The 24,947-nt window shown below is 42.8% G+C and overlaps 1 protein-coding gene across 1 annotated transcript in view; it reads right to left on the reverse strand.

Annotated features, from left to right (window-relative positions):
* Positions 1–6,466: 6,466 nt before the first annotated feature.
* The window catches only part of ZZEF1 (zinc finger ZZ-type and EF-hand domain containing 1), a 335,589-nt gene continuing 317,108 nt past the window's right edge, over positions 6,467–24,947 (reverse strand). Inside the window, 3 exon segments of the mRNA XM_029612069.1 lie at positions 6,467–8,946; positions 11,979–12,050; positions 14,857–15,007. Coding sequence (XP_029467929.1) covers positions 8,872–8,946; positions 11,979–12,050; positions 14,857–15,007 — 298 coding nt within the window. The 3' untranslated portion in view covers positions 6,467–8,871.

Raw genomic sequence — 24,947 nt, forward strand, 5'->3', positions numbered from 1 at the left:
GGGCCAGGATGCAGAGGATGGGGGCTGGGAGGGGCAGTAGGCCTGGGCACCAAGAGCACCGAAGGCCGGGGGAGGGGGGGGGGCACCAGCAGTATCAAGGGGAGCATTGGCTGCGGTACACCAGAAGGAACCGTGCACAAGGGTGCCCGGTCCCCGAGGCCTCATCCTCTTTGGAGAACCCAGGAATCGAAATCACTCCGGTGGAGGTTGTCGGTGGCCGAGGAGGCTTCGGAGGTCTCTCGGGCACCGGATGCGTCAGTAGGGCACCAAGAAGGATGTCCAAATGCTCCAGCAGGGGTGCGAGCATCGATGGCGGAGGCTTGGATACTGGTATGGAGGCTGGTGGTGCTGGCAGCTCAATGCTCTGTAGCGCTTTGAGCACCGCCGATTGCACCCTGCGGTCCAACTCCTCCTGAAAGTCCTGGGTAGTTAGGACTGATGGAGAGGGAACAAGGCATTGCTGGCACATCCTCGGAAGGATCATGAGGAGGCACGGCGCCCAGTACCACTGCTGGTGGGGAACATCTCGGGCTACTGAGGGCACCGGAGAATGGAGTCTCTGGTGGCTGGTGCCACTTCGATGGCAGCTTGGCCGCCGCCAATGCCGCTCTGGAACCAGAACCATAGTGAGACGGTGACCTGTGTCTATGCTTCCTGGATTTTTGGCGCTTGGCCTGGTCTTTCTCCGGCACTGAGGAAGACTATGACCCCGAGGTTAGGGGGAGGGGAGAGACCACCAAGGATCGATCTCCCTCTCCCTGTCCTTAGGGGTACTGGAGAGTGGGACCACTGGGGGAAGAGATGGGGACAGATCCCCATTGTCCTTGGGTGTGGAGGATACCGAAGCTGAAGATTTTGGAGAGCCGAAGAGCTGCTCCATTTTATCCAGGAGCGCTCAACGCCCTTTGGGGGTCATTTAGTCACACAAACGACACCCCTGGACGTCATGTGAGACCTCCAGGGAGAGGATACACACCTCATGCGGATCCGTGATGGACATGTTCCGTGGGCACTGGGGGCACCATTGAAAACCTGACGCCATCGAAAAAGAGAGGCCGGTGCGCGGTCGACGACTGACGGGCACCACGGTGCGAAAAGCCAGGAATCGACCGTGAATAACGAAGGCAAAAGCCAAGTGTACCTACCAGAGGAACCAAATGGATAGTCCAGCCTGTAGAAAACACAAAATATCCGACACTGACGCCCGGGTAGGAACTACATCGTGGTCCACGCACCAACATTCAAAAACTCTCCACACCCGGACATAAGCCAGGGAAGTGGACGTTTTACAGGATCTCAAAAGTGTAGCCACAACTGCGTCAGAATAAACTTTGTTCTTCAAATGCTGCCTCTCAAAAGCCATGCCGCTAGACAAAAGCGATCCGCCTGTTCTAAACAGACGGGTCCTTGGTGCAGAAGGTCCAGGAGATCCTGAAACCACAGGAGCCCTGCCACCATTAGATTGACTAGATCCACAAACCATGGACGTCTCGGTCACTCTGGAGCTACAAGGATCACTTCTTCCGGGTGGAGTTCTATTCGCCTTAGCACTTTGTTAATCAGAGGCCAAGGTGGGAAGATGTACAGCAGGACATGTTTTGGGCAGGGAAGAACCAGGGCATCCACTCCTGTCTCTCTGCAGCGACCAAAGAAGCGTGAGGCCTTGGCATTCCTGAATGTCGCCATCAGGTCCATGCTGGGTGTGCCCCATGTATCGCATATGAGCTGAAAAGCCTCATTGGCCAACTCCAACTCCCTGGGATCGAGACAGTGACTATTGAGAAAGTCTGCATGAACGTTGTCTACGCCGGTTATGTGAGATGCCGCAATGCTGACCAGATGCTGCTCTGCCGAGCTGATCAATTGTTGAGCTTCTACTGCCACTGGCTGGCGTTTGGTCCCTCCTTGGCGATTGATATAAGCCACTGTGGTTGCATTGTCAGACAGAACCCTGGCGGAGTGGAAGGAAAGCTTGTAAGGCTTAACGCACCGCTCTAGTCTCCAGACAATTGACTGACCACTGAGATTCTTCCCGGGACCATTGTCCCTGCACGGATTTCCCCAGACAAACTGCTCCTCAGCCGGAGAGGCTGGCATCTGTGGTAACCACTGTCCATTCGGGCACTACCAAAGGAACTCCGCGGCTCAAATTGTCCGAGAGGCGCCACCAATCGAGACTGGACCTCGCAGAATCCGTAAGAGGAAGGGGCAGATGAAATTGCTCGGAGACTAGGTTCCACCGGGAAAGGAATGCTGATTGTAAGGGATGCACATGAGCAAAGGCCCATGGAAATAACTCCAGAGTGGAAGTCATCGATCCTAGGATCCGCAAGTAATCCCATACTCTTGGAGGATGCTTGGACAATAAGTCTTGGACAATAAGCTGTCCCTGCAGCTTGACAATGCAGTCTGTGGTAAGGAACACTCTCCCCTATTGTGTATCGAACAGGGCTCCCAGGAATTCCAAGGACTGGGAGGGTACCAGATGACTCTTGGCAAGGTTGGCCACCCAGCCGAGCGATCTCAATAGCTGAAGTACTCTGTGGACTGCCGAATGGCAAAGAAACTCAGATTTCTCTCGAATCAGTCAGTCGTCCAGGTATGGATGCACCAAGAATCCTTCCTTCTACTACTACAACCATTTTCTTGGTAAAGGTGCTGGGAGTGGTGGCCAGCCGAAAGGCAGAGCGCGAAACTGATAATGTCCCAGAATGGAAAACTTTAGGAACTTCTGGTGGACGGCCCAGACGCCGATGTGTAAATATGCCTCCGTCAGAACCAGCGATGCTAGAAAACATCCCTTTTGCACTGAGGCAATGACAGACCTCAGAGTCTCCATGCGGAAGCAGGGCACCTGAAGGCATCTGTTGACCTGTTTTAAATCGAGAATGGGCCGGAAGGTACCCTCTTTCTTGGGTACCACGAAGTAAATGGAATAGCGGCCTCTTCTCCATTCCGCAGGAGGAACTGGCGTGATGGCGCCAAGCTCGAGAAGGTGCTGCAATGTGTCTTGCACCGCTTTCCATTTCAAAATCTAACCTTGTCTTATCACGGTGAGGACCCACTAGTCTGATGTCAATTTGGCCCATTCCTTGTAAAATAGAGACAGTCTTCCTCCTACGACCGGCACCGAGGAATTGACCAGCGTCACTTCACTGTGGAGACTTAACCTCAGGTACAGTCTGGGGGGTTACCTGTTCTACCAAAGCGCCAGCCTCGAAAGGTCTGGGACCATGACTATGGTCTGCTCGAATTTTGTCTAAAGGAGGAACTAGTAAACCGGGGCGTTCAAAATCTACGATTCCCATGGAAGTGAGACCAAGAGGAAAAAGAGCCCCTCGACTTGGGTCGATCCTCTGGCAATCGATGGACTTTATACTCACCCAGGGATTGAATCATGTCCTCCAGGTCCTTTCCAAAAAGCAACTTGCCCTTGAAAGGCAGAGAGCCCAGCTGAGCTTTGGAAGAAGCATCCGCAGACCATTTTCTTAACCACAGAAGTCTGCACACTGAGACAGCTGAAACCTTGGACCTGGCCGAAGTCCGCAATAGGTCATAAAGAGCATCTGCACTATAAGCAATTGCAGCTTCCAGGCGTCCTGCCTGGAAAGCTTCCCCCTCTGAAAGAGTCATTGGCCAGTAGTTGTTGCACCCAGCAAAGGCCAGCTCTCAAAGAAAAACTGCTGCACATGGCAGCCCACACTCCCAGTGCTGAGACTTCAAAAATTTTCTTGAGCTGCAGCTCCAACTTCCAATCCTGTAGGTCCTTGAGGGCTGTCGCTCCAGTGACTGCTGACACTGCTGCATCCACCTTGGGAACTCTAAGAAGGTCTAAAGCTTCCTTCGGCAGAGGATATTGCTTATCCATTGCTTTACTAACCTTCAACCCTAGGTCAGGGGTGTCCCATTCTATGAACAGCAAGTCAGTGACCGAGAAATGAAAAGGAAATTAAGTGGTCAGACCACGCAGGCCCAACAACCCCAGATCAATAGCCCCCATCCGGGATTCCTCTGGTGGCAATTAGATGCCTAACTCTCCCAAAATCGCAGGGATAAGCGGACTCAGCTCATTCTTTCTAAAAAGGCGGACCACCTTTGGGTCGTCCCCCTCAACAATATGGGAGCTGCGGACTGAATCCTGCTGCTGATCTGCATCCCCGTCCACCCCCAACGGAGACTTGGATGGCAGTGTCTCGTCATCTGGGTCCAAAACCTCCGAGGAAGAATCTGTCTCTGTATGGGGCACCATGGACCGACCGTAAGGGGTGCCTCAGTTTTGAGGACCCAGCGCTCTCCCTAGGTTTGGACCACTTTCGCGAATTTGAAATTGGCACCACAAAAGTTTTATCTCCAGCCTGCTTTTTCACTGACTTCCTGGCCTTAAAGGCCTTATGAAGCAGTAAAATAAACTCTGAGGAGGAGGAGGAAGAGGAGGAGTCTGAAGCCCCTTCTGGGCTCTCCTCTGTCGCACCCATGCCATTCCCCGTTGGTTCGCCTCCTCCGGGGGCCATTTGCTGCAGGAATAAAGAAGGTGGGAGAATCCCCTCCCCCGCCGCGGCTCTGATAGTGCCAAAAATGGCTTCCGTTCCTGCACTCAGCGGGAACGGATCAGGAGAAGGGAGCTGTAGTCTATCAAACCCTGTAGGAGCTTTGCGGGCGCTCCCATCACCCCTGGCTGTTGCAGAGGTTCCTTCCCCCCGGGGAGACAGGAGGAGGAGAGGCTGTCTTGTGCCGGCAAGCTGCTCTCCGCGGCATCGCTGAGGGAAATAAAAGGTAAAAAACACTTGGAGCCCGCCAAAAAATGGCAGTGAAAGGCAGACAGCGGTAGTGAGGGAAGGGAGAGCCCAATCAAACAAAAATAAAGACTTTTTTTTTCAAACTTGCCTGGCAGTCCTCTATGGGTCCTTGACCTCCTGGGGTGAGTGAGCCGGGCTCCCCGGTATCACACCCAGAGCTGCTCCGACTAGGCAATAGGGTCCTCGACCCCTAGCCCCAGCTGCCTCAAGCACCGGGGGGGGGGGGGGGGGAGAGGATGGTCCCCTCAGGACCTGGCAACCCCCTGGGAGGCCATTCAGATTTTTTTTCTCTAAAGACGTAGGCTAAAATTTATTATCTCTCTGTCTAATTATTTATTAAAACACCAAACTAAGAACAGACTGTAGGTTTTGCACTTCCACCATCTGCTGGAGACAGAGAAATACTGACACCTCAGGGTATAGGGCAGAGTCAGTCAAAACTTCTCTGTCTCCATCTGCTGGAGGGGAGGCAAAACCCAGGGTCTGGACTGATCCGGGTACGTACAGGGAAAGCAGCTTTTGGAAACTAGACATGGATAAGAATATTCTTGGCAGGATTTCTGTGAATATGTGCAGGTAGAGTGTAATGACCTCCATTGCTCTAATAATAATACAGAGATAGTAGAGTGAATGAATGGTTTTGAGATTGTATATAGTTAGTTTGATGTATGGCAGTATGATATGCTTCATTGTATACTGTTTTAAATGATTATATACATAATTGTTTGCCGCTGTGATTTTGGGAGTATGCGGCTAATCATTTTTTAAAATAAATAAATATGGACTAAAATTTCAGAAAACAGGCAATAGATTTCAAACAAAAACAAAAAAAGGTAAAAAGACCAGGCCAAATGGATCCATTTGCCTCGCAGAAGTGCCCGATGTGAAATCTAAGTAGGAAAAACCTGCATCTCCACACCAAATCAATCCGTCTTAGAATGAACAAATGCTAAATACTAGAAAGAGAATGCAAGAAAGGAGCAGACGCAAACTCTTCCTGTACTCCTATTTTATTTCAGAAATTTTTTATTTTTACAATATATTTCTCTTCATTTGCACATTTTGCTCATCTCTATAACTTTCTTTTTACATTTGAAACGCAATTGAAATAAGCTAAATGTTTTCTTTACAACCAAATAAGAAAAAAAATTCAAAATATTAACCCCGTAAGAAAAGAAATTAAAACCTTTCTTTAAAACCTGTAATGAAAATAAGTCACAAAAGTATCATCAGGATGGTATTTTTTATACATTATATAGTTTAAGACTAGGCACATTTTTCAGTATATATATATTTTTTTTAAAGCCAGTTTTGTTACTACTGAACCTGCATTTGCTAGAGATTTCTATAGCTTTGGGCTTTGCATATTTTTGCATTGTCCTGGTGTTCTGCGTCCTTGTTATAGCAATACCGAATCAAGTCGGGATTCGGCTATCATCCAGAGACAAAAGGTCAATTCAAAGACAGAACAGTTGGAAAAGGGAGGAGGTCAGTAGACACCATGGGTTTTTGGTTTTGGTTTTCAGGAAACTGCTCAACTCTACCAATGTTTTCAGGAAAGCTAAAGGGGTCACGCAGCCCCTTGGTCTCACCTTCATGCCAAGTCTGCAGGACCTGATACCTGATTTTCAAAGGGAAGTATGCATGCGCGATCCCTTTGAAAATTACCCGTGGGCATGAAGGCGCTTTTTCTGCGGGCATATTTTTGGCGGGTTTTTTTTTTGCTAGAAAACTAGTAGGCAGAGATTAAAAAATCCAATCCGTGTGTTTTTTTCTCTCGAACCCTGCCCTAACCCCTCCCCCGCCATCTGGCTAAGAGTACATAAATTATGGGAGCCTCACACATCCTTTTTTAGGCAGATTGAGTGAGGCCATTTTCAGCCAGCCAATGACTTTCAAAGCTTTCCTCTAAGTGACTGAGATGTTAACCATGCAGGAGGATACCGGTCCATGTTGAATGAAGGATAGGCCTAGTTAGCGTAAAGCACTACAATCATTCCATCACAGTGGTCTGTGCAAACACAGCAGATGTATTGTGCAACAGAAATCAAAATAGAAACAGGGGAAAAATCATGATAGCATTAGTTGTAAGGGTCAAAGTGACAATCTGAATTCCTGATATTTTCAGCAAACATACTGAAGATACAACTTCCACTCATGAGTGTGTGCAAGTGTGAAATACACATAACATACTTCAATAAAAGGACACATTCCCAAGCCAAATGCACAGGCAGATGGATCTTTGATCAGTACTATCCATCTGTCCTTAGGTCTCTGTGGAAAAACGGCAGATGGATGATCAGGATGCGGATGGAAAACATCTGTGGTAATATTTTTCTTTTATTCGTAACTTGTAAGCATCAGCAAACGGACTCTCTTGTGAACCAACTTACCCCACTGTGCATCATGGAGCTGCTGAGCTCCCCACTCAAAGACCTTTGATTCCCCTATCAATAAAAGGAAAACAAAATATGCCCAGGTTCCACGTAAAGACTAAAACTTGCTAGATGAGGAGGCATTATTGTCAGCATCCCAGCCTGGAAGGGAAGGATACATCTTCCTGGGCATTCTCCCTGCCCTAACTCCCCAGCTTCTCTTCACTTTCAGACACTTGAGTGTAAAGCTGACCATCACACCAAGGCCATATAGAAGGGGGTTCCTGCTTCCCCAGAGCTTGCTGGTCAGGCTTTTGCTATCCTTTTTCTTTGCATTGCTCTCCCTCCCTGCCATCAACCCCTACTTTGCAGGCCTGAGAGAAATTTTCAGACGCTCGCTTCCCCACGTGTCACTGCCTGCCCAAAAGCATCCACTTAAAGATCAGAGAGATCAGCAGTGTTGCTGCTTTCCATAGCATCCTAATCACCACCATTTTAATATGAACATTTTTTAGCATTTTTGATCTTTAATATCCCAGCCCAACATATCAGAAAATAGAAAAGACAACGCCACCTATAGAAATCCAGGTCTCCTCTCCAGCATCTTAAGCTTGATTTTGATCAGGGAATAATTTAGCAATTAGGTCAACATTAGATGAAAAAGTCTGCTTCTTATTCAGCCAGCAGAAGTGGAGCAGTTATTGCTAAAAGGATATGAATTGGGTAAATTGATGCATAAATTTTGTATGGCCCTACAGGGAACATTATATACTGTATATGTGTGTATATATATATATATATATATATATATCTATATATATATATCTATAATGCATTGTTCTGCACTTAAGGGATATGCTTTAATCATATACAAAGTTTCAAAGATCATCGTTTGGCAAACTCAGCCTTTGTTATCTGTTAATGGACACCAGATACTGTCTTACTCTCAAAGTGATACCACTTTTTTTTTTTTTTGGGTAAACACATGGGCCACATGCTAGCTGTGCCTCGCTAGAAGACCTAGTTGGGTACTTTTAGGATAAAGTAAAGCTAGACAGGTACCAAGCACAGCTCAAAAGTATGAACATTCAGCTCATGAGTCGATTGCCATGAGTCCTGTGGCAGTTTCCCGGATCTATGAAGGACCTGGTGCCATTACAGTGCAAGAAGTGGGATGATTTCACTGCTGCAGGTTTCCATCCCTCGCAAAAAACGAGACACGTTATTCCTAGTAGTGGAAAGGAAAAGACAGGCCCAGTGCTTCATCTCCAGCCAGTTAGTAGTCTTCTGGACTTTGCTTTGCTTTTACATTCATTATGACACTGTGCCCACAGAGTCACGCAAATGGATCCTATTGTTGTGTTTTTTTCAATGAGGACTTGGGTCTTCCTCTGGGAGAAGGCTTCCGTGGTTGTATTTCCAATATCTTCTTTCGATCCAGTTCTGGTTTACTCTACGGCATGCTACAATATGTGCATATAATATATTTGGAGGTGGTGCGTGAGCTGCCTTGCTTTTCCTTTTATGTGCACCCTCCCGCTGTCGTCTATTCTGCAGTGTGGTAAGAGGCAGCGCCGGGTCTGTGCACGGGTGCTGAAGTGGACTTTTTCCTGCATCCACAGTTAGGGGCTCGTTCTGAGCTTTACAGGCCACAGACAAAAGCATCCCCCATTCCATGCAGTCACACAGGGGAGCTGATCCTACACACTCCAGATGCTCGTGGATTTGTTTGGATAGTTAATGGCCAAGCTGATGGCAGCAATGTTTTTCAGTGCCTGGGCAGGGAAAAAAAAAAAAAAAAGAAAAATCAAAGAGTGCACCATTCATGAAATTCAACCATTGGCATTCATTCCAAAAAATAATGCATGCATGCAGCTTTATTAGTTTGTTGTTTTTTTTTTTTTTTTTAATACACTCATTCCTCTGTGAGGCCCTTATTTACTAAACTGTGTTGATACTTGATGTGCGTTATTAAACATGTTAATAATGTAGTTTTATTCTATATTAATAAAGATCTTTGCAATTAAATTTGAATTGGCTGATCAATATGTAGAAAATAATCAGCTCGTTTTAATTTCATGTGGATTGAAAAAGTGCAAAAATCTCTATTAATATTACCATTCATGTGCAATTATAGATACACCTTATAGAGGTGTAATGAAAGGATTTTGCGTTGAAAAAAATCATTAATGAGCATTTTTCTAACTCATGAGCTACTGGCACGTATTAAGGTGCATTAAAAATGCAAGTTAATGAACCTTTAGCGGTTTAGTACGTAGGAGTGCAAAAATACTATCTTTGGATGGTTGGAAGATAGCTCTTGGGAGCGTTACAGAGCAGTGATGGGTAACAGAACCATTTCTACAGCCCTCGGGCATTTGATTTTGAACCACTCAGATTTCTGCCCCATCTGCCCACTTTGCCTATGGGTACAAACTTTCCTGCTTCCATTTGGTACATATTTTAGCCCTATTGATGGTTCCCTGGTTTCTTTTTCAGTTGTTGCCAGTTGTGGTTTACGCTTGTGGCCAGCTTATAGAAACTTTGAAATAAATAAGTAAAAGGGACTTTTCATATGTGTGTGTGTGAGTGTGTGTGGGGGGTCACTGTATCTAAACTGCAATGCCAAGAAGTTCAAATTCAGAGAGATTCAGGGCCTTCTTGCTAAAAATGTTCAGACTGCACATGGCCAATCTCCCTTGGGGAAAGAAATGCCCATTCATTCCCTTACTTACATTTGTACACCTGTAAAGCCAGACTAACACAAACACCTGGTTTTCAGCTTACGCCCTACAAGAATCACAATGTTTGTGACTAGAAACTATTAGCAGTGAAGCCACTTGCATGACAGGCTCTCAATAACTCAGCTCTTTGGGACAGAGACCCTCACGTGGTTGTGTCTATTCTGTCGTGATGCTTCAGTGAATAACCTCACTGCTGCATTACGCGATGCAAACGTTTTGTGATTGGTGTGGCAGTATGGACTTGGTGTGCATCTACCATAACCACCCATGCACTGGCCCTCCCCGAGTCTCCTGGCTGCCCAGTTACTCCTCATTCTGACAACTCATTTTATGCTTAGGTTTACTATTTGGATCGATTGAAACTAATGCTTGACAGCTGTGAATAGGGTCAGACAATTCTGAGCCATCCTTATAATACAATATTAAAAATAATCAGGATTAAATATTTTCACAAATGGCTTACAGGGGTTGAACATTTTCAGTAAAGCTGCAGTGAGCTATTTTAAAGCTGGGATGAATCACATTTCACATTTTATTTAATCCCATTGCTCACTGCCTTTCCCTTACTTTGTCACTCATATTTCTAGTCAATGTACAAATAAATAAAATGCATTTATTATTTTAATAATCTAGTTACATCATTATAAACTAAGAGTTAAGGCACGCTAGTTGGAATGTGTCCTAGTGTAAGAAGTCAGAACGTTGGCAGAAACAGAGAGAGGAACCAAAGATTACACAAGAACAGTTATTGAAAAAAATGTTGAAAGGATGTGTGATGGATGAGAGAGAATGCACACCACTTGAAATTTTCTGACTCAGCCCTAGCTCTTAGCAGTGTTTTTGGGTGAGGGAGAGGAAGAGTATCGCTTTCACAAAACAAATCCAATCTTCGGGACAATTTTGGTGCAATAAAAAAAAAAACAACAACAACAAAAAAACCTTTACCCAACATTCATGAGCATGGATGGGGTGGTTGGATGTTTTGGACAACACCCTCACTCATCTTGGCGACTGTTTGGATGATTTAAAGCTTGGTGGTGTTGGGTTAAGTGTGGGACTTGTAAGAACCAAGGAGAAAGACAGCCTAATGCAGAGATGGTGGAGGCCAGCACTGTAACAGAATTTGAGCAGGCTTGGGGCAGAAAGGGCAGTGGTAGGGTTAGGGTTGAAAAACTGAGTAAAAGACATGGCGGGGAGCGGATATTGGTGTGCATATGGGAACGTATCTGCTCATCTAACCAAAGTGGTAATGGGCTAGAGAGGAAGACAGCAGGGTACACTGGATGGGCCAATTGGTCTTTAGCTATCGTCAATTACTATGTATGTTATAATGAGGCCAATGTACTAAAGACTTTTAATCTCAGCTGTTAACACATGTTAATTAGCTCACATTGACAGCCCATGTTAATGACATGAAAATGCATTTTGCATTAAAATTAGCACTAACTACACTTCAGGGATGTGTAGTTAAACTTTTGCCTGAGTTAAGTTTGTTTGTACTTTAATATGTATTTTTCTATGTGCTATTAGGTAATGAGCTGTTTTACATAATTTTGCATCTTGTTAGCACACATTTTTTGCATTAAAATTTGCAAGCTTTTTAATGCACATTAAAAAATTGTTAACATGCATTCTAACAGTGTTTTCAATAGTACATTGGCCTCTATGTACATTACCTGCGTACTACATGCACAGAATATAAAAAGCTTCCACAATTCATAAGGGACAGCTTGGTTAAAAGCTGAAAATGGTACAAAAAGCACATTGCTATAACAGCATAATACAATTCTGATGTTTCGTGCACAAGAAAAGTGGAAAAGGATTTACATCTGTCTAGATGTACAAATCACCTCTTACAGATCACTTTTTTTCCTACTGCTCAAATACCACTATGAAGGTTTATCAATAGGAGACTTCATAACTTTTGCCAAGGACAAAGCATGATGCATATTAACACTATACTATAACTTGAACCTCCAGGCTCTACACAAGACTTCTATACTGACTTGGCAGTGACTTTGATGATGCAGGCTAATGCAGCTAGTAGTCCGGCAGGTTATTACCTGTGCTGCATGGTGCTGAAGGTAATCATCTGTAGTTAAGGCAAGCAAGTAATCCTGCAGACATCCGCTTTCCTGCAATGAAAAGGATCAGGTAAGTGAGGCATGAAGAGTTCTAAAATATACAAGTCACATGCTGACTAGCCTTGGTTGGCTGAAACGTGGAGCAATTGTAGTCTTCTGGAAATGCTTGGCTGCATCGTTTTAATGGTTCAAAATGTTCACATTAACAGATGCTTTCTAAAATATATTTATAAAAAACGAAAGCCCTGGGAACCAAACGTTAGAATAATCCCTTCTAGGCTGGGCTTTTATTGGTTGTTAACGCTGTCTGCATGGAAGGGTTGATTTTGAAAGGGACTGAAGCACATAAACTGCCATTTGAAAAAAATATTCAACAGGGGGTAGGGGGTGCCCAGTGTGTGCAACCTGACTATGAGATTGCTTTTACGCACCCTGACAAGAGACTGTCAGAAAGGCTTTACATGCACAAACCCACACGCATGAAGTTATACCTGCTGGGGACTAGACACAAGTTTGTGCACGCATGTTGCTGCATGTACTGAAGACACCTACGGACTTTCAAAGCACACTTGTGTGCGTAACTCCGCTGTGAAATTTCAGGCGGTTTGACAATCACCCTCTGAAGGACCAAACTAAGTGCCAGTAAATGCCCTCAATCTACAGGGGATTAATGCTTTACCATAGCCCAACAGTAAAATGGAATCTATTCAAAGAATAAGAACCAAAATAAAACACTTGGGTCTCCTCTACATGAACAGGTCTTCAGTCAGGAAAACCAAGAACAAAATTAATAAGACAGAAGAGTGCCAGAGGCAAAACCGACTAAAACTAACAGAAGAAAGTTAAAAAAAAATAAAAATAAAAAATAAAATATATATATAATCTTCAATTAATTTTTCAAAACCAAGCTGTCAATTATTGGATTTCCTAATATCAGAACCGTGATGCTTTTGAAAATTCATGTCTACATTAGGTATCTGTTTAAAAATGGGCAATTTCATACTGCTAACAAAAGAATTTTATAAATCCGCGAATGAATTGGTAACTGGGGAAGGGAAGGGAATGGAAGGAAGATCTCCAGTATATCCCCTGGAGCGAGGTGGAAGAAAATGCCTTTTTTGGGCCTATCCCAACAGTACATTCTAACATTATCTTGGGTTTTATCCCTCCCCCCAGCTTAAGAAATCATGTTTTGGTTTTCTCTTTAGGTTTTAGGAGCTGCTGTCTCACATCCTTCAAGGGCTTTATGTGCTATGGGGAAATCCATTCCCAGAGAGGCCCTTAGTATCAATGCTAACAGGCTTTGTCTTCGTGTATGTGGAAGAACCGTCGGCAGGACCAGCATCATAACTCTCCAGCACATGAGGCTAAAACCAAATCTTGCTCTGCATCACTGCCTAACAGATAAGGTTGACGCTGTTAGAAACCTACTGCATACCAAGAGCATATAGGGTGACAAAAATAAAGAAAACTGGTTTTTATTACTCAATCTATTACGACATTCAAGGGATGGGAGCCGGGATGGAAGCCTTGAGTTAGCAGGCTCACTTTTGAGTCCTGACAAGAGGTGATGAATTTTCAAATTGTCACTGGTACACTTCACCGCAGGGCTTATCAATTGCAGGAGCTTGGTCTCCACAAGCCTTTCAAGCTCAGAGATTAAGCAGATGATCCCTTTTCCAAAAAGGGCCTGCTCAATCTACACATGTAGTGCTCTCCCAGAGAAAACAAACCCCATCAGATGGGTAGTGAGCTGCGTTGCTGTCCTGGCTTGCATCACTGCAGAGAACAATCCACAGGAGCTTGGCCCATTAAGATAAATTTGACTCAAAACTAGTTTAAGTGCTATATCACAACCATGAAATAGCCATAAAAATTCTCTTCAGTTAAAAAAAACAGGTCGAGGCTTGTCCACAACCATCCATCCAATAGCTGGAGGCAGAGAACACTGGCTGTATCGGGTTCCATGTATGACATACATACTGGTGATGTCATCAAAAAGTAATAAAAAAAAAAAACCTTCTGCCTCCAATTGCTGGATGAGGGGACTAAACGCACAAGTTCTTGACTGGTAGAGCAGAAGGACAAGGAAATAAAAAAAGCATTTATATTTTTAAAAAATTGTATATAATCCATAATCTTAAATTTTAATCTTTTTCCCCAAGATATACCATTTCCAAGCCTTAAAATAGACCACTGAAAGGCAAATTAGTAAAAAGAAGTTAATAAACCAGGCTGAAATTCCAACCACTCACAAATCCTGTGCAAATAAATATATGCAGATTTCCTAAAGGGATGGCTCAGTGCATCTGTGCAAGCCTGAAAAATGACTCACAAAATGAGGAGGCAATTTCTGTCAGATGCATAATTCACCTTCCTGGAATCCTATTGGCAAAAGTTAGTAAATGCTGATCTCGTTGATCTCTTCTTAAATTGCAATGAGATACATGAAACCACACAATGCTCAGTAGCTTTATTTTCTCCTTATTTCTTTCTTACAACAAACTCCAACATTTGCTTCTTAGAATAAAATGAACTAGGCATGCCCTAATTCTGTACTGAACATGGCTTTAGAGTGCGGGAAAGTCTGTGGGGAAATATTAACCATCAAGGCTTTTCACAGCTCTAAACCCAACAGCAAAATCTGACCACAATGAAGGCCAAGGTCTGTTTTTTTTTACTAATTGAGTGGCAAAAAACCCAAGGGCCACTCTCTTGCTCTCTCCCTTCTCTTCCTTTCATTTCATGCTGCAGTCACCAGTGGCAAGATAGAGCTGCCATTTTTTTAACTCGGGAAAGTGGCAAACTCAACTCGCTTGCCTAACACCACAACTGACCAGCCCGTGGGTTTGCTTACACTGGCTCTGTTCTCTGCGATGAAGAAGAGCTCGGTGAGGGCCCGGTGCAATGGGAGGAGGACACCGGCACTGTTCGTGTCCTGGCATAAGTTGTTTTCCATTTGGGTAAAGAGCTGCCAGAGTGGTCTCAGCAGAGTCAGGTCACAGTCACTAAAGGAAAGAAAGTCAACAGAAAGGCAGGTGAATATGAGCTTTGCAGCTGGACTACCCAACATACCATCTGAAGCGAAGTCAGCTGGCAAGAAACCCAAGCTCTCTTTTGGCTAATTATGCAAAACCATGGTGCATGTCAATATGAAATCAGGGTGGGTGTTTATTTCAAGGTATTTTATTATTTGACTGTTTGAGCTATGTTTGCCAATTACAGTGGTCCAACTTTTCTAAGGTGAGAGAGTGGCCTTGCAACGCCATTTACACTGCATCTCCCATGATTGTAGTGTGCACAATTTCTCCAGCCTGGGAAATTTTGCCTTTGGCGTTTACAGCAGGGAAAACAAACAGAAGTGGAGGTACATGAGTTTACTATAAAACAGCGAGCGCTTTGTTAACTCCATTTTCAATTCATGTTAACATTACAATGATGAAATGAATGCAAAAAGAACATGTGCTAGCCATTTTTTAAATAAATGTGTTTCCAATGATACATTCTATGGTATGAGGACACCTGTAGACAGAGTGTAAGCACCAACTTTAAAAAATTCATCAAGAAGCATTCAGAGAATTTTTTTTTTATTTAATATTTTGCAGTCAGATTTCACAGCTGTGCTAAACCTTTTGAAGGGACTTTTCAAAGATTCGGCAACATCTTTAGCACAGGTCATCCGATGCCAGCCGCGTGCATGGATTAGCACTTAGCCACCCTCCTAGTGTCTTGTAAGCATTTATGGCCAGATGGACTAAATGGTATTTCCATTTTGTGACTATGGGAAACAAACTGAAGTACATCTGGCCCTTAGGGTCTGATTAAAAATGGATGTTTTCCCATTCTGTGCCTATGGGAGAAAGCACAGTTGCTTATCCCTAACAGGTGTTCTTCATGAACATCATCCTCTGATGACATCGAGTTGGGTCCTCACTGTCTCGAGAGGCCCAGCAAGCACTAGATGAAGAAATAAACACGGTGGAAATTTTGCACTCAATAAAAACGTTGAAGTTTGGGAAGTTCCCAGGACCGGATGGCCTCACGGCATGGTTCTATAAACAATTTTCTCTGTGTGTGGTAGCATACCTCCAGAAAGGATTTAACTACTTGAGGAATGGTGGACTATTAGCTCCTAATTCCAATCTTGCTGGGATAACGATCTTACTAAAACCAGGTAGAAACCCTGACCTATGCGGGTCTTACAGCCCAATATCACTCTTAAATCTAGATATTAAAATCCTAGCGAAAATATTGGCTGGACGTATGAATAAACATATCACTACTTTCATTCACCAAGACCAAGAGGGTTTATGCCTGGTCGTTTAGCAGGGGACAATATCTGCAAACTGGTAGATATAATGTGGTGGGCTCATGGGAACCATGCTGAAACTATAATTTTATCCATTGACGCCAAAAAGGCATTCGACATGGTTCATTGGCCCTTTTTATTTGGCGTTCTGCAGAAAATGGGTTTTGGTCCCACCTTCTGCAAGTGGATAGCTAGTTTATACACCGAACTTGAGGCGTGTCTTAAAATAAACGGCAGATATTCAGATTATTTCACAGTGGGTCGTGGCACTAGACAGGGGTGTCCCCTTTCCCCCTTATTGTTTTCCATTTTTGTAGAACCCCTGGCTATTGCCATACGTACCAATAATGAGGTGACAGGTTTTACTTTTTCCCCATCAACACATTTAAAATGTCCTTATTTGCAGACATAATGTTTTCCTTAACCAACCCGCATATGTCCCTGCAAGCTGTAGAACAGAACATACGAGAGTTCAGCAGAACATCCGGGTTCAAGGTGAACTGGGAGAAATACGAAATCCTCAATCTCACATGTAAACCAGAGACGGTACACCCACTTAAGCAAAATCATCCATTTCGTTGGGCTCCCTATAAGTTTAAGTACTTAGGTATTTACTTGCCCTCACACCCTAAAGACCTGTTCAATCTGAATTATCCCCCCCTTCTACAACGGGCCCTGACAGATTTGGATAGCTGGTGCATCTTGTGGCTAGGCCGAATAGCGATGATCAAAATGAACTTCCTTCCTAGACTACTGTATCTATTTCAATCCCTGCCTATATCTATCTCCAGCAATATGCTGAAACAGTGGCAAAAAAGGGTATTGAGTTTTATTTGGAAGAGAAGACCACCTAGGGTCAAGCAGAGTTTACCAAAGCAAATCGGATGGGGGCCTGGGATTACCCAACCTAACGTGGTATGTGGCGGCACAGATGAGACCTCTGACTATATGGCACTCGACTAAGGAGGTCAAACACTGGGTAATTATTGAACAGTCCTAATTGGCAGGGATGCCTCTAGCAGCTATGCCCTGGCAAGCGAGGAGAACCTGGAGACCATGTCCACTCATGCTGCCAACTACCAGGCATACCTTAACCATCTGGGAGCGGTGGAAAAAGAAGTTGGTGGGACAAAAAAACCTATTACTATCTCACTCAGCTGTTCCATGCTCTCACAGTTCCCGCATCTCTCCCAACCTTTTCTTTAGTGTGGAAAGCCAAGGGCATTACCTGTCTCAAAAACATTTGGGATGGGGGTGCATTTACTTCCTTTGACTCTCTGTGCCAGACACATGATCTCCCACCCACAGAATATTTTGCATATCAGCAGATTCGCCACTTTTGTCAAGATAAGCATTTAAAAGATGATTTAAGCAGGGGCAAATCATTATTTGAAGGATATTATTCATCACCTACCCCGCTTAAGGGACTGCTTTCCAAGGTCTACAGATTGCTTAACGGAAGACTCACTGCTCCCCAACTCATATCAAGGCATGGAATAAAGACTTGTTAAAAGGTTACTCTCAGGAGGAATGGGCTGTTATATACGAACTTTTGGGCAAGATCTCGATTTCATCATCTCTAATTGAAAATGGGTATAAGCAACTATATAGGTGGTACATAACTCCGGAGAAGCTAGCAAAATTCTCATCTAAAAATGAAGGGAAATGCTGGAGAGGATGTATAAAGCTAGGCACCTATAAACATATGTGGTGGTCTGGGGCATGCATTGCACCATTATGGAAGCAGGTTAAGGATATGATAGCATCTATCCTTCATGATACAATAGATCTGCGGATGGACACTGCACTACTGCACCACAAAGACTCAACCACACAATCCCATCAACATCCCTTCGTTACCCAGGCATGTCTAGCAACTAGTCTAGAGATTGCTAAAGCATGGAAATTATCGCAAAGCCCATGTTTAAAAACAGGGATACTACGACTTGATCATGTGTGTTCCATGAGTCTGATGACAGCAATAAAAAAAATCACACTGTGAAAAGATACCATTATACCTGGGACAAGAATCTCCAGTGACGATCAGTAACTGCAACAGAGGACTCTACAAAATGTTAATGATTACAGGACTATAACTTGAGGGAGGAACCAACCATGAGATATGATATATGAACAGTAAGTGCAGGGGAAGGAGGGAAGGAAGGGTGTCGACAGTCGGGGATTAACAAACACAAAGGCATGTATAAAGTTGTTGAATTCTTTATTTATGTCATGTCAGTTTATACAATATGCTAATAAAACTGTTTATACAAAAAAAAAAAAAAGTTGGACATGCAGAAGATTGGTGCACATACCAAGGAGAACAATTAGAAAATCTTCTCCATTTGAAATTATAGGATTTCCTTGTGGAAGGTTGTCTGGATGTGAGCAGAATTTTCTTTGCTCTTTAGGGCAACTGAAATTGTTTGATTATGTTGCTTTCAATATCCTTGCTGTTAATGCTAAGAGACTGGAGACTGGAATGCAGGATTGTTTCGTTGTATTGAGTTGCCAGGTTTGGAATTGTTGATAACCTTATAGGAGTATCTATTGCTAATCTGATCATAATGACACAAAGATGACGACAAAGGTTCATTAACTCCTTACATAACAGTGAGTAAATTGGAGTGTGTCTGCAGTAGTCTTGCTAATTTATATTATATGCTGTTTAAATATTTTTGATATGTTGTAATCCACCTCGAACATTTATTTGGCAAGAGTGTGGAATATCAAGAAGCTGTAAATAAATAAATAGTCATGGAAACCAACTCAATCATGGCCAACTGAGGGCTATCAGCGTAATTTTTCCCTTGTCTTATATCAACTTTAGAATGGTATTTGCTATTAGCAAAGTATCATTTGCCACTGCATTTTGTGATGGATTTTTTGAACAATACCATGGTAATTTGTTATTGAACATAGATGCGAATAGATCTACTCGTGGTGTGCCCAAGTTGCAAAAAGATCCTGCAGTATGTGATCATTGAGACATCCCTCATGTGGTTGTAGTGGATGGTTTAATCTGTCAGCTATTATGTTGTGCTTCCCTGGAAGATATATTGCTGAGATCAGTATTTTCCTTTTGGCTGCCCAGTTCCATATCACCATAGACTCTTTGCAGAGCTGGTAAGAATCTGTTCCTCTTTGTTTGTTTATATAGAACATGGCCACTTGATTTTTAGTTTACATCTGTTTTTCAACCATGGTTTGAATGTCTTTAGAGCACTGAACATTTCTCTTATTTCTGGAATGATGTGAATCATGGATTCTTCTTTCAACCATTTCCCTTAACTACAGATATGGTAGAGATGTGCTCCCAATCCATGATGTGATGTGTCTGTTATAGTTTGTATAGTTAGTGGGTGAAAGTTCTAACCACATAGCAAGTTTCTCTTGATTCTCTACCATGTGAGTTAATCCTTTACTTCTTTGTTTAGCTGGATTTTGTAACTTAGTAGTTGACAGTGGGTTCCACTTGCTCTTTAGATACCATTGCACTTTTTTCAATTTCAGTTGTGCTAATGGTGTTACATGTACTGTTGAAGCCATGTGTCCTAGTAGTCTCATGAATTTCCTGGCTACTATTCATTTCCTCAATTTCACCGCCTGAGTTAAGCTGATTAGTTTTTTCGCTCTCGTCATTGGAAGATATGCTTTCTCTTTTATCATATTCAACTGCGTGCCTATGAACTCCAAGTGCTGCCTGGGCCTGCATGTTGATTTTTCATAACTGACTAGGAATCCAAGGTAGTGCTTTGTTGATATAAGTTTGTGCTTTGAGTCTTCATAGGATGTAATCGAAATAAGCCAGTTGTCTAAGTATGGAAATACTATTATGTTCTGTTTTCTTAGATGAACTGCTACAACTGCTAGGCATTTGGTGAATACTCTGGGGTCTGCTGCGAGTCCAAAAAGGTAGCACTCTGTATTGGTAATGTTCGTCTTCTAGGGTAAATATTAAGATATTTCCAGTGAGACCTGTTGATTGGGACGTATGCATAGGTGTCTTTTAGATCCAAAGATGTTAGCCAGTTTCTTTTTTGTAGGAGTGGTAATATTTATTGAATTTATCTTGAACATTTCTGTTTTTAGAAAGATGTTCAACTCTCTTAGATCTAGCATTGGATGATGATCATCTGCCTTTTTTTTTTTTTAAATTAGGAAGTATTTTGAATAGAGTCCTGTTCCCCTGTGCTACTTGGAAAGAGGTTAAACTGCTTTTGATTAAAGTAGTAATTGCAACTCACTCTGTAGTATGGAGAGTTGTTCTTTTGAGTGTTGCTGGTAAATTGTTGAATTTGGTGGTGGCAAAATTGAAATTTAGAAAGTACAGTTTGGCGGTGGCAAACTTTTGAAATATAGAAAGTATCCTTTGTTTATTATTTTCAAATCTAATTTCTCTGTTATTTGGCTACATTGAGTCTTGAAATTTTGTAGTCTTTCCACTGCTTCCAGCTCCAGAAATGGGTTTTGTTGGTAGGTTGGACTGGAGACAAAAGGACGGAGTAGAACTCTGTGGATCTGTTGGCTCTTATCATGAATTTGTTGTCTTGTTTATGGTTGCTGTCTTTGCGACTGCAGCTGGTGTTGCTGCTGTATGATTGGGTATTGCCTGTTAAAGAGTAATATGGGTTATATCTTCTATTGGAATAGAAATATGGCCTCTTGTAAGCATCTTGCTCAAACCTTCTCTGTGTTGTGAATTCTTGGTGAGAAGAAATTAGAGACTGAAGAGCTCTATTTTGATTCTTTATCACTTCTACTGTTTCCTTCATCTTATTCACAAATAAATTGTCTCCACATAAGATGTATCTGTCAGTTTTTCATGGCTTTCATCTCTGAGGCCTGATGCCCTTAGCCATGCTAATCATCTTGCTGCTTTGGTTATTGCAGATACTCTTAAAGCTGTATCGAAGGAGTTGCAAATTGACCCTATCATGTGTTTTGCAATATCCTTTGTGTCTGCCATGGTTTCAATGAAAGAATGTTTTTCTGGTAACTTTTTAGAATGCTCTTGGAGTTTTTCAAGGTTATTTATTTATTTCCAGTTTTTAAATACCATTCATTTAGCACAAGGCTGACCAGAACAGTATACAAAAATTTTACAAATACAATCATACATAAAAATAATCCCAATAAACAGACAATAATAAAAACCATAAAATAATTAAAACACATCTGTGCATCCTAAACTTCTAGAGAAGAGACAGATAAAAAACCCAGCCCTTCATATTTCTATATCACCACTTCAAGCTGAAAAAAGTAGAGGAAGATAGAAATGTGAGGGATTGGGGTTTTTATGTCAACACTTAAAGCTGGGAAATAATCATACTTTCACTTTCTTTCTAAATACCAAATAGTTGACTTCTGACCTGACTGCTAATGGTGCTGAATTCCACATTTTGGGTCCTGTCATTGAAAAAGCTCTTCTTCTGCAGACCACTGAGCGTACCTCCCTAAATGTTGGCACATGAAACAAAACCCGCTGAGCTGAATGGAGCACCAATTAAGCACACGATGTTTCACAAGCTAAGATATTCAACTCTCAGTGCCCTGGTTAATTTTAAACATTAAAACCATGATCTTAAACAATATTCGCTTCTTAATCGGTAACCAGTATAGTTGTATCAAAAGAGGTCTTGCACTCACTCATCTTGGACATGAAAAGATTTAACCTGGCTGCCATATTCTGCATAACCTGAAACTGAAACAAACATTTCTCGGGAAAGCCTACCGATACGCCATTACAAAAATCAAACACAGGGGACACTGAAGACTGAACCACCATTCAAAATACTCCCTGACTCAGAAATTCTCACTCTAGAAAGCTGGTGCAGTTTAAAAAAGCCTTGGATGACAGAGATATGGGGATCAAAAGAAACCCCTTCATCAAAAATAGCTCCTAAATTCCTTGCCTTCTGCACATAAACAATTGAAACATCTTTAATCCTAAGGGCCAAAAGTGAAGGTACAACATTTTTCCAGGGATGCAGACCCATTCTATTTTGCCCCATTTAAGTTGAGCTTATTGCTCTCCAACCAATGTAGAATCATTTTTAGCCCATTCTGGATCTGTTCCAAGGATAAATTTATATCCGGACCCATTGACCAAATCAGTTGAACATTGTCTGCAAATAATAAAAAATTCAAAACCCCAAGAGTGAATAAGCTGACCTAAGGGTTGCAGAAAAATGTTAAATAGCAGCAGCAACAGGGGTGACCCCCTGAAGGACCCCACATTGAAACACAAGAGGCAGAAAACTCACCCCTAACCTGTACCACTGCAGTTTTATCCACAAGAAATGAGGCAATACATTGCAGGACTTGCCCCGTAATTTCCATAGCCCTACAACAATCCAACAAAATGCTATGAGCCACCAAGTCAAAAGCATTGGTTAAAAGCAAGGAGAATGAACAGCACAGAACTCCCCTTCACTCTCGTCCGAAGAACAAAGCCATTAACTGCCACAAAAACTCTCTCAGAACTGTAGCCTTTTCTAAATGCAGACTTCTCCACAACCTTAGCAAGAAATAAGCTATTGGCAACAGGCCTATAACTGGCCCATTTCTTGGGATCCAAGGTTGGTTTTTTCAATATAGGAGAGATCACTAATTTGCTTCAATTGTGCAGTTAAACAACTCTCCTGCAAAGATGCATTTATAATATGCAACATTCCACCATTAAGATCATCTGGGGCCTGTTTTAGCAAACAAGATGGACAACGATCAAATAAACATTTTCTTTGCATGAAGATAAAATCCCCTATAACTCAATCAACCTAATAGAGAAGACTCATCTAACCCATTTGTAACAGAACTCACTAAACATATTGAATCAAACTGTTTTGTTATGCAGCAATCCTTGCTTGTAAGGTCACTACTTAATATGATCTTTTACCAACTGATTCAAATATCCTTGGGTCAGAATTCTAACAAGCTTTTGTCTTTTTGGCTTTCTTCATCACTAATTCTACAATAATGGAATCATGAGGGAGTTGTACCTTTTCATGTCATGGGCATTTTTATATTCTGTACTTTATATCAATGTTTTTTGGCTGTTGGTGGCAGGCAGATAATGTCTTCCAGATTTTAGTTTGAACCTTCATTAGTGCATCATGCATTGGTAGTGCTTTGTATTGTTTCGGTGGCTGGATGAATCTTAGCATGATTTGCAAGTTGGTTATATCTTCTGTGTCCTTTCCTAAGCTGAATGGTATTGTCTCTGACATCTTTTGCAGAAAACTTGGATGTGTGGAGTCCTCTGGTGGTGTTAAAAGTCCTGGTTTGTTCTGGTGTTGAGTACGATGATGGATCTGGGGACAGTATATCTGATTCTATTATAATGGATTTTTATGAACTACATGAATCAGATATTTTTTGTATATATGAAGCAGTTTCAGATTTATGCTTTTCTTCTCTCTTATATTCTCTTCTCTCTTTTTAAAATAAGAGGATGGAAGTTTTGATTGTAGGTGCTCTCTCAGCTTCTCTAGTATGGGTTGAAGATTTTTGTTGACTAGGTACCTGCCCATAATCTCTATACGAATGCATGATATTCTTGAACAGCTTGCAGTGGTAGAATTGCTGGATGTATATTTTTTTTGTTGACTTCATTTGAGGCTCCACTATAGGCAGTGAAGACATATTGCTTGAGGTTTCTGTATGTTTTATCTTTCTTGTATGCTTTCTTCCTATCTGAATAGGTTCTAAGGAAGAGCTCAATAATGAAGATGTTGGTTCCGTGGCTTTGTTCCGAGTTGGAATTTTTTTCCCATGCCGGTTATTCTCTGTGCTGATGCTTTGGCACAGGTGATTCTCTGCATCCATAGGTCCTTACTGTGTTCTTTCATCACTGGTGCCTCTTGGTTCTGATGTTTCAAGCTCCAAATCTGTACTGTGCCTCTTTTGCGAGGACGGTTCAAGGCTCTGACTTGATTTGGCACTATGCCTCTTAGGCAGAGGCATGCCTATGCTTTTCGGCACAGTTGACAACTCTTGGCTACCCTGACCTGGAGTATTTTTTGAATTTGTTTCAATTTGGTCTTTTCTGATGAGCTTGGATGCTCATATTTGAATCAGAGTTCTTGGTAAATTAGTGCCCTTAGGGACATACACCCATGATCTGGTTCCAGGTATCATGACACTTTGAGCTGTGGACAAAGGGAATGTAAATCTAGTATGGACATTTTGTGTCCATATTGTTAACATTTTTTGAATGGACTTTTTCTTTTCTGTAGACATCCTGAGAAATAATGGTGATGCCACCCCAACACTGGGATTGAGGACGTCGAGCCCCGCTGGAGAGATGGGGAGGGGAGCCACATACTCACCTGGGGAGTTATCATTGACCCCTCCGGATCCCAGATCCCCGCCAGAAGCTTCCACTCTGCTGAACGCCGTGGCTGCTGAGCTGCTGGTGGAGGACCTCACTGGGCATGCTCAGTCAGGAGGAGCTGCCGGCGTCGGAGCAGAGGAGCGGGGGGGCAGCCCCTGCTCAGACCGCGACCCTGGAGAGAGAGCTGGAGAAAAGGGAAGCTGGCACCTCGGTAAGAGCTGAGGAAGGCAGAAATGCCATGGAGCAGGGAGCTTGTTTAAGCTCTCCCCCAGGATTAGTGAAACCGGCGGTTGTAACCTTAGAC

Source organism: Rhinatrema bivittatum, chromosome 8 (assembly GCF_901001135.1).
Source record: "Rhinatrema bivittatum chromosome 8, aRhiBiv1.1, whole genome shotgun sequence".
Classification (NCBI taxonomy): domain Eukaryota; kingdom Metazoa; phylum Chordata; class Amphibia; order Gymnophiona; family Rhinatrematidae; genus Rhinatrema; species Rhinatrema bivittatum.